The sequence below is a fragment of the Papaver somniferum genome, unplaced genomic scaffold (genome assembly GCF_003573695.1).
Source record: "Papaver somniferum cultivar HN1 unplaced genomic scaffold, ASM357369v1 unplaced-scaffold_128, whole genome shotgun sequence".
NCBI classification, from domain to species: domain Eukaryota; kingdom Viridiplantae; phylum Streptophyta; class Magnoliopsida; order Ranunculales; family Papaveraceae; genus Papaver; species Papaver somniferum.
This window is the reverse complement of record NW_020621936.1, coordinates 8,607,943-8,621,454: the sequence shown is the minus strand read 5'-3', so window position 1 is coordinate 8,621,454 and position 13,512 is coordinate 8,607,943. Positions and strand designations below refer to the sequence as shown.

At 35.8% G+C, this 13,512-nt stretch overlaps 2 protein-coding genes and 1 non-coding gene across 3 annotated transcripts; 2 read left to right on the top strand and 1 right to left on the bottom strand.

Annotated features, from left to right (window-relative positions):
• Positions 1–5,015: 5,015 nt before the first annotated feature.
• Positions 5,016–8,000, top strand: LOC113331724. Its single transcript, XM_026578367.1, has 3 exons — positions 5,016–5,787; positions 5,905–6,015; positions 7,350–8,000. Exons 1-3 carry the CDS (start codon positions 5,119–5,121, stop codon positions 7,530–7,532), a joined length of 963 nt encoding a protein of 320 aa, XP_026434152.1. The 5' UTR covers positions 5,016–5,118; the 3' UTR covers positions 7,533–8,000.
• Positions 8,001–9,040: 1,040 nt separating this feature from the next.
• On the bottom strand, positions 9,041–9,112 carry TRNAQ-CUG. Its single transcript has one exon. It is a non-coding gene; the product is annotated as a tRNA-Gln (tRNA).
• A 502-nt stretch (positions 9,113–9,614) lies between these two features.
• On the top strand, positions 9,615–11,435 carry LOC113331876 (cylicin-2-like). The gene is made up of 5 exons (XM_026578519.1): positions 9,615–9,769; positions 10,277–10,599; positions 10,642–10,770; positions 11,114–11,218; positions 11,425–11,435. The coding sequence occupies exons 1-5, from the start codon at positions 9,615–9,617 to the stop codon at positions 11,433–11,435; spliced, it is 723 nt and encodes a 240-aa protein (XP_026434304.1).
• The last annotated feature ends 2,077 nt before the right edge of the window (positions 11,436–13,512 follow it).

Here is a 13,512-nt window from a genome sequence, read left to right as displayed (position 1 = left end):
ACGAGATCGAGACAATACGACAACAAAGTGTGTTTACTTGATATAAAGGTTGGGACTTAACCAAACACAATAGGATTGCTTATCAAGTAAATAGGATGTTAGCGTTTGTGTGATTTACTTTAATTATAATAAAACAATTATAATGCGGAAAATAAAAGTAAATGACACAGCAAGATTTTGTTAAGGAGGAAACCGAAAATGCAGAAAAATCCCGGGACCTTGTCCAGAATTGAATACTCTCAGGATTAAGCCACTACACAAAATACACTTACTTCGTATAGTTGAGACCAAGTACCTAACTCTATAGTATAACTAGTTCCGTCTGTATTCCCACATCTCCAACTTATAAATAAGTCACGTACTTGGAACAATCCCTTTGGTTCGTATTCCAAACAGTAAAGGAACAAGAGATCTGTTTGGCATCAACTCTCTTCAACCAAGTGATATGAGTCAAACAAAGGCTCTTCCGTTTATCTCAACATAAACTCCTTTGTCAGGTATAGATCTATCTTATGTTCAATCACCCTAAGGTAATCGGTTAAGATTAAGCCAACAACACCTTTAATCCCAAGGAATCGTGTTGATGCCGATCTACTCAATTAATCAATCCAATCTACCACAAGGATAAACCGATTATTAATTGGATCCTCTTTTCCCAAAAAAGTATTGTGCACACCAAAGATTATAAAACCCAAGTCAGAACTTCAATATCTTTTTTGTCTTCAAATCTTTTTAAATCTTCAATAAACACCTGCACACAATCACTTGAATCTCTTGTGATCAATCACGCACAGAACGGAGTCTGTTAACAATGGATTATCACAAGATCGTCTTTATCACTAACAACAGTCTAAAGATCCCTGTAGAAAGTCTGAACTAATTTGAGTGAATCTTATATCAGAAGAGAAGATTCTCAAGAATAAACATACTAGGTGCAAACAGATTTCAACCACCGTTAGTCAATCAAATCAATCGAAAACAAAGATAAACCGCAATTATCTAGTTTCCCACCAACGGGTCGCGCTAGAGCTTCTCAATCCTAAAGAAGACTTTAAAACGAGCGTCCGTAAGAGATTTCACCTAATTAGATTACTCTCCTCTCCGATAGGCGGATACATTAGTAACAATGACAAAAGAGGAAGTCAAATTGTTACGAAGGATTAGTTTGCTAGAAAGGAAAATTTCGTGTATTTATAGAAAATGAAGTTTGGACACCAAGGAATTTCCAATACCGAAAATATTCTCAAGATATTCATAAATGCAAAGATTCGGTTTTCATAATTCCTGGAAATGCTTTGTCCAAAAATAACAATCGAAATCTCTTGGAAAATATAATTAGTAAATGCACATTACCAATTCTGTAATTTCCATACCAAGATAAATTAATAACCTTAATTAAAAGATTCTTAACTTACTTATGTTTCGATTCTGGGATTCTCTCCCAATTAGCCTTTAAGGAATAACTTTGAACAATTATAGAAATAAACATTCTCAGCACGTGTTCAAAGTATGTCGACATATTTACTTTGTAAGTTCTCTTTCACACTTACAATCTTGAAACCGATTTGCCACACTTCCAACAAGTTTAGAATTGGTTCATCTGACTTTCAAGAACTATGTGATTGATCAAACCAACATTCAATCACAATCATGGGTTTGCGGTTCTACCAAAACAAGTTTCGGTTCTACCTCCATATGAGTACTACGCATAGTCACACTAGCTTACCAAAGATATGGTTGACCAGGTACTAGGATCGGTTCCCTACATATATATGGTATCTAACTTATATGTGTTGCACCCCATACAAGGATAAGTTCCCTATTGCACTGCACCCCTTACTAGGATCGGTTCCCCTTCACCCCTTACAAGGATAGGCTCCCCTTCACCCCTTACTAGGATCGGTTCCCTTCACCCTTACAAGGATCGGTTCCCCTCTTCCATTGGAAGTTACAATCCAATCATACCAAGGTGATTACTTAAGATTTGTTTTACTAATAAAAGTTCTACCAATACAAAATTCAAGCCTTTGTGAATTAGTTCTACCAAGAACACAACAAGTTGTGAGCGGTTCTACTCTATCACACATATTGGTTGTTCATAAGATATGCAATGAATAACAAAACCAATAACGCCTGGAAATTTCCTTTTCGGTTCACAAAACAAGTTTATGAACTTACTTCCTTAGAACACATGTAAACATTGTTCCCTAGGATGAAATCCTCACCTTATCCCATACATAATCACAATAGCATTCAAATGATTATGGCGATGTCTTATCTACAAAGTTTAATGGTTAAGCAATAAACCTCGTATTGTATTCCTTAATACTATGTCTATCTAGAGTTCAATATGCTTCGCAGTTATGTTTTCAATATGCACGACTTGAAAGATATGTTAGGGAATGAAACAGTTCAAGTCAAATATCACTAACCTCAAATGGAAAGATTATTGTAATCGTTGTAGCTCCTCGCTTTTTCACATCTTCAAGACTTCGCAATACTTGTAATGTCTCATATCCTAATGCTTTCAAGCTAACCTATACGAAGTTTAACTCTAGTACATAATCAAGCGACTCTTAACATGAGTTTTGATTCACTAAAATATGACAACCAAACTTGACATACCAACGCTTGGTGGGTTCAACTGAGCAATGCTCTAACAGAGCTGATCTTAGGGAGTGTTATAACATTCTTGATCTAATTGAATCTTTTGGTAAAGCTTCAGGTTAGTTAATAAACTTTGTCAAATCAGGAGTTTTCTTTAGTAAAAAACTTCAACCAAAGCATCAGAGAATGATTAGTAAATTACTAAAAATAAAATAAAAAAATCCTCTAGACTCTTATCTAGTAACTCCCCTATTCATTAGTAAGGCAAAAATAAAACTCTTTGAAGGACTGGTGGAAAACATGGAACACAAAATACAAGGCTAGATGTGCAAAATCTTAGCAAGCTTAATAAGGCAACTTTGGAAAGCATGGCCAACTATCAAATGAGCTGTTTCATTTTACTAAAGAAAATTCAGAAAGAAAATAGATGCTCTGCAAAGAGATTTTTGGTGGGGAAAGGAAACTGATTACAAGGGATATTACCCTAAATCTATTCTTGTCTCTGTAAACCTAAAAATAAAGGAGGACTAGGATTCAGAAACGCTCAAAATTTAATTTAGCAATGATAACCAAATTAGCATGGAGACTAATAACTGAGCCAAAGGCCTATGGGAGTCTCAATTAAAGCCTAGATACTTTAGAAACTTCTCTATTTTCAAGGCTAAAACCCCAACAACTAGTTCTTGGATCTGGAAATGCATAGGTAGGGGTATACAGCTTGTTGAACAAAACAACATATGGGAAATAAGTGATGGTAATAGTACTAAGTAGGGGTATACAACTTGTTGAACAAAATAACATATGTGAAATAAGTGATGGTAATAGTACTAGCTCACTCACTTAACACTTGTGAAGGATCTGATTGATTCAGTCACTAAGAAGTGAAACTCAGCCTTAATTTTTGAAATGTTTCCTGAACATATTGCTAAGAAGATAATCAATACTAGAATAGCTAGATACAAACCAGATACTCTTAGATGGCTTCTTACAAAATCTGGTGTTTTCACTGTGAAGTCCATATATAATGAACTTACTAAAAGAACTGTGAACCACTACAACTTAGGTCAACCAGATTCCTTCTGGAATGTGTCTCAAAGAATAAAAAAAATTACTTGGAAGTGTTTACATGATGCCATTTCTAGAAATCTGAAACTGTCAAAATTTATGGAGGATATTCATCCTAACTGCTCTTTTGGCTGCAATGCTGCAGAATCCATAGAACATCTTTTGCTTTTTTTCCCTTTTGCATAGCCATCTCCTGTAGAGGTTAACTTTGCCAGTTCCATAACCTTTCTGGATATTTGTAAGGATTAGATAGGGAAAACAAATCCAACTATACCTATAGAGATAATATTGACAAAAGCCTGGTTCATATGGAAGGAAAGATGTAATAGAGTTTTTGAAAACAAACAACAAACTAGTGCTCAAGTAGGTTTAGAAATACAAATATTTTTAGAGTTTTGATGTAAGGATAATATCCCAATTAGGCAACTATCCATTGACAAGCATGAGAGTCATAAATGGTCTCCTCCTAAGAAAGCACAGCTGAAACTCAATATAGATGCTGCTTGGATTTTTGTGGATACACCTGCAGGTTTCTCTTTAATTCTTAGGAATGATGCAGGAGACTTTGAACAAGGCAGAGCAGGACCATTCACAGCTACTACCTATGAAGAAGCGGAAGCCTTAGGACTATTGCAGGGAGCTAAATGGGCAGTTTAAAGAGGATTGTCCAACTTCATTGTGGAAGGTGATTGCAAGAACCTTTTTGATTATCTGAATGGGAAGGCGTCTCAAATAGCCTGGCAGAACCAAACTATAACAGATGAAGTAAAAAGCGAGTTCAATCTTTGTCATAATTTTTTAGGTTTTTATTTTGTACCAAGAACAGCAAACAATGTAGCTGATGTAATGGCCAAGGAAGCCAAATCCTTTAGAAATATCCTCGATTGGAGGGATGGACATCCTTCTTGTATTAATTCTGCTTTAGAAGTAGATAAATCAAATGTTAGGGTTGAAACTATTAGCCCAACATTGGATGACTCTACTCATCTCAATGGGATTACTAACTCCCTAAATTAGTCTTTTGAATGCACTTAACTTACAAAAAAAGAAAAAGAAAAAAAGGTTATGCAGGGTCTATAAGAAGTCACTTACGTTAGTTTTATTTCTTTATTATAAATTGTAACTAAAACAAATTCATTGGATTATCCGTATCCAATCCGTGCATTCATTGGATGCGAAAACCGGTGCATATCGGCCAAAGCTCACCCCTGGTTAGACACATGCCCAGTTAAAAAGAATATTAGTCAACTAAAGTCAACGGTTCCTTTTCATTTTTTTCTTTTACTGGACTTTTCGTCATAGCCACTTATTGGGGAAATCGTCATTACTCGGTAGAACTTTTTGTCTCAACAGTGGAGAAGTAAATGCACTCGTAAATCTCCATTAACACATCTATCTCTCCCTCTACATGCCATACACTACTAGAAACCAAGAAACCCTTACGCAATGTCCGCCTCATCTCAAAATCTCTTAACAAATCCACGTTCATCGCATCCTAATCACAATCTCTGCGTCTACTCCAATTACAAACACCACGAACCCAACATCCAAACCTCAAAATTTAGAATTCCAATTCTCAATCTTTCAATGTCACAAAAACAACGTTTTAGCGAAAACCCACTACCACATTTCAAATTTCAAAGACCCCCAAGTTCTTTGGCCTCAAATTGGCCAATCAGAGCTTATAATGATTCAGAAGTGTTTTCCCCAAAACATGAAAGTTTCAATTTTGATGTTATTCTTTCAATTGCTGAAGTATTATGTTTAATTCCATCAGCAATTCTTTCAATTGGATTTGCTATAAACTGGGGGTATTCCAAGAAATCATTACAAGAGTTAGTAGTGAATAATAAGGTTTTTGTATGGCAATTTGGTTTGTTAATTTGTGCTGTTTTTATTGGTACTTTGATTCGTAGAAGACAATGGAATAGAATTGTTACTGATTCTGTTAAATCCAGAACTGGTCCAAGTTTTAATCTGCTTGAAAGAATTGAGAAATTAGAAGAGGATTTAAAGAGCTCTGCTACTATTATCAGGGTTTTATCAAGGCAACTTGAGAAATTGGGAATTAGGTTTAGGGTTACTAGGAAAGCTCTTAAAGAACCTATCTCTGAGGTAATTGCTCACTTTGACCTAGTCAACATTAAAGTCGACTTGCTTTGGGGCATGTTGCTTGTCTATGTAGGATGTCTCACTCAAGTCTAACAGCTAAATGTTTATGAATTTTTGTAGGCGGCAGCTCTTGCGCAGAAGAACTCAGAGGCTACAAGAGAGCTGGCAGCGCATGGAGATCATCTTGAGAAGGAACTTGGTGAAATTCAGAAGGTCTTGTTGGCAATGCAGGTTAGTCTACATTAACCATTGATTATGCAATTTCTGAAATGGATACTGAGAACATGGGATAGAACTGCAATCGTTGGTTTAGTTAACCTTTTTCTAAAAGGTACTGAAACAATTAAAGTTGCATGGATTTTATTGTGTTTGCAAATAAAAGGTTGACATTGCATCCAACAGTTTTCCTGCTTGCGTCCAACGAGTGTTAGTTGATCTTCTTTTTTTTTCTCATTTGGGTTATACCTGCAGAAGAAACATCAGTCGGTTCTACATCAATGCTATAATCTGGTTTTTGTTTAATTCTGAACTCAAAGAGTTAATTCAAATGAACATAAATAATTGATTGAGCTTGTTGTATTTCAAGATAAATTCGCACTGCATCGAACATATTCCAGCCTTTCTGTAGGAAATAAAAGTTGGTGAAGATATTAGTTTGCACGAGTGAGCAAAATATGGATACTATGAATTTTTATTCACTCATGTTAAAGCATAAATTTTGGGCACGGACAATCCAGCTCACAACACTAACTATACACTCATTAGAGTTATAAAATTCTTTCTCACACTATGTACATGAGTTATCTCACTCTTAGCTTCTCTATTTGATCGTTCAAATGGAACTACCTGATGGCTAGAGGATTCTTGGAAACAAAGTAAACTCTAGATTATTCTAGCTTTAGAAATCAATACGCATCTCTAGATTATATAAATGCAGCTAGATAAATATCACTAGAGTCCAACTTCGTGCACCCTGTTTTAACCAGGGTCACACTCGATACCATTCCACTAGTTCACATTTATAGTGGATTTCTTGTTTCCTTAAAAAAAATATTCACTAGTTAGACTGGAGAGTTTATTTGTGGAAATACTGGATTTTCAGACTTCTCTAAGAAGTGGATGGTGGACTTGTAACAGATACTGTATCGAGGCTATTTAAATTGTACATGCGAGCCCTAGAAGTTCTTGGTTGAGTTTTGTAAATGCGCATTTGATAATATTAAATGGTTCTTTTTAGCAGGAATTAAGAGGACTTGTATCTTTACATTTTGTGGATTTAATGTGTCAGGTATTGGTTGTTGATAAATTTAATGGCCATATTGCATACACATATAGTTTGTTATTGAACAAGAGATTGACATACATGATAGCTGAACTGTAGAACTATGGATTACCTGATTCTTGATCAAGCTTCAGAACAGCCCACCAACTATCTGATCCTTCAAAATTTTTTTGCATTAAAATATCTGTAAAATGTATAAAATTCACCTTTACTCAGTCATGTGCCCAAGCTGCTATCCAAATCTATATGTTTGCCTAACCACTTAAAAATGCTTCTTTAATAGGAACAACAACAAAAACAGTTAGAGCTGATTCTTGCTATAATGAACGCTGGGAAGCCAAGGGAAATGAAGCGTGAGTTTTTATCAGAAGAAGATACAAGAGAGAAAGTGAATTCAGACAAAAGGGAGTCAAAACAGATGAAAACCCAAATGAAAATTGATAAGCACGACATAGAAAGAGTTTAGCTAGGGCTTTCTGAATTGCAGAATTTGAGATGGACTGGGAGTCTCTGACATGGTCGAGGACGTCTTGTTCATTTGCAAGTAACGATTTTTGAGGTCTTAATCTGTTTGATGTTGAAGTTACCTAAAATCCGCATTTAATCTGAACAAAGAATTTGTGCCGTGGCTGTTTCTTACTGGATAGGAGTTCCTTGTGGATATATCCATTAGCGAAAGGTCACACAATGGATACAATCATACAACAGTGGCTGCTCTAGGCAAGATGAATATTTTGATTTTGTTGTTGGTTTTTGCCCTAAATTTTGTTAGGTGTCTTATCATTCATGTATTTCAGCTTGTGCTTCTCTTAGTTCCTTGATCCATTTTTTTTTCTTTCCTTGAACCATACTTTCTTAAAGAAATTTCAGAAGGATGGGTATGTAACTATGTAACATGCAATAAAGCGAAGGTATAAAACTGATGCTTCGATTATCCTCGACCGTGGAGGTCTTGAAGTTGAATTTGGCAGTTTTTCTTTGCTTCTCTAGAATGTGTTGCATAATTTCTACCTCCACCACGAATGCATATATAGGGGGTTTTCCCTTATATTTAAGGGGTGTGTGGATTGTGCTGCTTAACAGACCACTTGTTTGAAAGCAGAGGAGGAAGATCAGCATTCAGCAACAACAAACATTCACACTATAACCAAGATGATACATTCACATGTAAAAAGGTTTTAAATTGTTTGTTCATCAGTGGCAAAAAAGGCAACATTGGCGCCTTGGATTGAATCCGTTAGCAGTGAAAGAAGATTATGAGCTATCGGCACTTTAATTAAAACAAATGAAAACCCAACATGTCGTACTCGTTTCACTTGCTCATTTTCTTCAATGGGCGATTGTGATACGGACTCGACCTTCACGATGTTGTGAGCTGATTTGAGATCTCGGTTAATTTCTTCACTGTTGCGAATCGAAATATTTATGGTTTTGCCGATAAAAAAAAAATGGTCTTAGTTTTATATCTGATATTCTAATGCTTGATGTTTGTCTTGGAGAATTGGACGGCTCAAATGGTCGTTCCCTCAGTTCTCTATATCAAGCTCTTTTTAAGGTCAGTAGACATAAAGACTAAAAGGTTACAGTTCAGGAAATGATGGCCCTGTTAGGTTCTATTACTGGTTGGAACTTCAATTTTTGTAGGAATCTGAGAGCTAATGAAGCTGGAGAGGTAGTTCAGGCAGCTTCTTAATCTGATTCCTGATTCTTGAGGGGAGGATCAAAGGTTATGTCAGCATGGTAACAACTCTATCTCTGTTGCAGATTGCTAAATCTGTAGAAGTCTAGAAGATGATGATTTTATCTCTTCCCCACATAAGAGCTTGTCACATGTCATGCGAAAAGAATGCTGAATATATTTGTTTACGCTGAGGTGATTAGAAGTATTTGGAACTATTTCTTATCAAGTGTCAAGCTGCAATGGGTCTTTCTATGGGTATTTGGAACTGCAAAAAATTAGAAAAAAATATATATAGGTCTCACCGAGAATTGGACTCGGGTTACTAGATTCAGAGTCTAATGTCCTAACCGCTAGACCATGGGACCATTGTTATTCAAAAGTTAAATACCTTCCTTTCTTATATGCTGCTAATTTCCAAACAGGAATTTATGGAGGCTTGGTGTTGTTTTTAAGAAACTATGAAACAATTTAGGATTAATTGAGTGAATTTTATTGCAGACATAACTTTGTTGCTACAGAAAAGTGAAAAAAACAAATATACAAGTGGATCAGAGCTTAAGTAATTCACGTATTGAAACATCTAAAAAACCTGGTTAAATTGGGGCCTATGCCACGTATAGATTACTTCATCTACCCAATTCACAATGATAAGGGATGTCTAATATTTATGCAAACTATCAAAATTACCCTAAAAAAATTAATATTACTAAATTATTCCCATCAACCCTTAATAAACCTAACTAACAAAAATCAGTTTTTATTTCTAACTTAAAAATCGATTCATCTCATCCACTCCCTCTTTTTCCATTTTTTTCAAACCAAAAAATCGTCGATCAAAAACGATTAATCGTTTGTTTCTTCTATAAAATGACGAATTCAAGAATTAAGCATGCTACTAACAGGAATCATCCTAGTGAAGACAATCCCGGGCTTGTTGAAGCGATTCGAAATAGAACGAGGGAAGTGCAACAACAATCCGAAGCCGCTCGTATCGCACAGGAGGAAGAAATGGGTCGAATCAGGTACTTTTCTATCAACCCAATCCTCTAATTTAGTAACATGCTTTAGGTTAAAATCGAGAATTTTGAATTCAAAAAATTTCAGTGTATATAGAATCGGATTACGTTAGTCACTAAGTAAACCGATTTTTATAAGAAACGATTTTTGTTCATAAACTTATAGCCCGATTTTTCTGTATGTTGAAAGGAATCGGGGAACGTTAGTGTATAAATAGCCGATTATTGTAGCCAATCTTCATGGATATTATTTTGTTGGAATCGGATTACATCTGTCTTCACAAAAACCGATTGTTACTTTTAGAAACGGACTTTATATTTATATCGAGTAAACCGATTTCCTGAATCGGTTCACATTAGCACTTGGAAAAAATCGATTGTTAATTTTATATGTGTAGAATCGGATTTCATATATATATCGAGTAAACGGATTATATACCCGACTTTAAAAATGCAATCTATTCCATTGTTTTTTGTCGCCTAAATCCGTATTCTACAGGCATAAAAATCAAGCAAAAAAAAGAAAGAAAAGAGAAATGACCATGCTACTCCTAAGCCTTTGGATCCTCGTCGAATAGGCGGTCAAAATTTGAATGCTTCTCACCGAAGGGAAGCGGGGAGTAAAGCCAAAGGGATCAGCATCAACGACCCACCACCACAAGCGGAGCAACCAACACATGAAGAACCTGATTCTGATACACCTACTGAACAAGAAGGTGGTGAGGAGGAAAGGAGGAATGAAGAACAAAGTGGTAGCAAGGAAGGTGGTGAAGAAGAAAGTGATGAAAGTGAAACTGATGAAGATGCTCGTGGCAAGAAAAGTGTTGAAGAAGAAAGTGATGAGAGTGAAACTGATGAGAGTGAAAGTGATGAAGAAGAACGTGACATAGAAGGCGGTGAAGAAGAAGGTGATGAGAGTGAAAGTGATGACAAAGAAGGTGGCGAGGAAGGTGATAAAGAGATAAGAGAAGTCGTTCAAGAACAAGAAGGAGACCCTAAAGGAAAAGGTAAGGAGAAAGATAAGAGAAGTCGTTCGAACAGATGACGAGGCAATTTCGGGTTACATGCCGTGGTACCTCAATGTTTCGCATATTCGAGTGATACGGGTAGATGAGAGACCCATGATAGAGGATAAAGATAAGGCTCTCGAATGCCTGGTGCGTATTGTTACTAAATTACGATTTTGTTAATGGTTTTAGCATTATATATTGAATGTTTGTTATTTGAAATTGAAACAGAGAAGATGAGTCGAATACTTGATAACCCGGGCAAAGATGGAAATCAGGGAAGGGAAAAATGTGAAGGCCAATGAAAAGCAAATTGATGAATTGAACAGTCTCGAAGATGTAGAAGCTGGTGCAAAGTTTGGGGAGCAGGATGAGGATGATTCTGAGGAGGAGGAGGATGATCCAAAGAAGAAGAGAAAGAGATCCCCTCCCAAAAAGATGTTTGAAGGTGCATCGAGCAGCGCCCAACCTAGTAAACGAGGACGCGGTGGACGTGGTCGTGGTGGGGATGTTCATGAATGAATGGTTGTATTCATGTTTATGTCTTTAAGTATGGATAATTATGGAGTCAAAACTTATGTTTTGTCTTAAACTTATCGTCGAATTATGTTTGGTTACACTCGTAGTTTATGAATGACTTAATATGGTTTCTAGTTTATGAATGACTTAATGTGTTTGAAAAAAATGGAGTATTCTAGCATTTCCCTGTCAGAATCGGGTTACATATAACTATATGTAACCCGATTCTGACAATTTCCCAGAGGTTCAGTTTCAGAATCGGATTACATTTGTCTTTATAAAACCTGATTTCTAAGAAGGAAAGTTCTGTAACTTTAGAATCGGTTTACATGTATAAATAAGTAATCCGATTTTTATGAAGAAAAGTCATGCAACCTTTTCAATCGGTTTACATGATTTAATATGTAATCCGATTTTCATGAAGAAAAGTTTTGTAACTCTGGCAATCGGTTTACATGTGCATTAAAAAAGCCTGATTACTGAGAGGCACAATTTATATGATTTTATAAGGACACAATCGGTTTATGTGGACATACCTAAAATCCGATTGTTTGATTTGAATTTGAAAAAAATAGCTGTTGAGTCCTTATTTATATAAGGACAACCTCTTTCAGCCACTCCCATATCACACACTTAGCCTAGAAAATGGAATGGGAACCTCATGAAGATTTGTGTCTCGTTAAATCGTTTGCTAATAAGTTCCGTGAACGTCCGAATGAAATCTATTCAATGTTTTGGAAGAGAGTTAAAGAGTTCTTTTACGGCCGTACCGGGAATCCCAACAACCGCAAATGGAGAGACTTGGCATTTCGATTCCAATACATTAAAGGGGCAATGCGAGAGTACGTAATAGTTAGAAATATGGTGTACCACTATCATCCAAGAGCTCCTCTTAGGGAAAAAGTGAGTAATACTATCATTTTTATACCCATGTCAACTACACTAGTTTCACATACTAACATATAAGAATTCATTAAATTTCAGCTGGAACGTTTCAACGGGCTATGGAGAATTCGTAATGGGGAAAGAAAGTTCATTCACCACAAAGAATATACGACGTTGTACCGACGTGCTCGGAGGTTCATTGATGAGCATTTGATGTGTCAAATTCTAGAATTCCCATACTGAGTGCTATATATATGTAGTGGGCTAATTTCCTAAACTATATAATGAATATTTTGTTTCTGAAAGTAAGCATTATTTTGTTTACATGTGCATCACAAAAGCCCGATTTTAGGAATCGGTTTATGTTGGCATTGATTAAAATCCGATTCTGGGTTTACATCTTCCTAAGCGTAAAACTCAACCCAGAATCGGGTTACAAATGCACTAACATGAACCGATTCTGGATCGAGTAAAAATTAATTTTTTTTTACAAGTTTTGATTCTCCATTAATGAAAGTTAATTTCAGGATTAACTCGATTAAAGAGTATTTAATAATCATAATTAGTACTAATTTAATAAGGGTACATTAGGCATTAATATAAATATTGGATAAGGGGTTTTCTATGAATATTCTCCCGATGACCCTATTTTGTCATGTAGTTATAGGCCTCAATTAAGTGGCGTAGGCCCCAATTTAGCCAGGCTAAAAAGGCATTGCACTTCTCATCGATATAACTTACGAGGGGCATTCTCTGTACTAGCAGAAATCCTAATGTATGACTATAATGAGGTAGGATCCGTTGACATGGTTATATTGACATAATCTTAACATTTTAGCACTATTTTTTCTACTGAGCCCAACCGACAATGAATTTGAAGCTATTTTTTTGGTGACATGTCCCTTATATAAAACTCTACAATCCTATCAAAAATGAAAGTATTCTGAAATACAAAACTTCACCATCCACAAATTTTAATTTCAACCATTAATCTTCAACGGCTGATATTCAAAATCGTAGATGGTGGCTTTATACATATCAGAATGCTTTCATTTTTAGTTGAAATGTAGAGACTTATAAGAACACGTCACCAAAATATTAGCTTCAAATTCATTACCAGTTGGGCTCAGTAAAAAAAGTGGCTATAAAATATAAAGATTATGTCAATATAACCATGTGAACGGATCCCACCCCACTATAATCAGGTAAATGCAATAAAACCTTGTGAATCTCTTTTTGCAAAGTGATTTTCCCGGTGTACTACGATCAATCAGTCATCAATCAACGACTGTCTTAGGTCAGAACTCAAATTTTCAGCTACTGGATCAGCAGACTTAT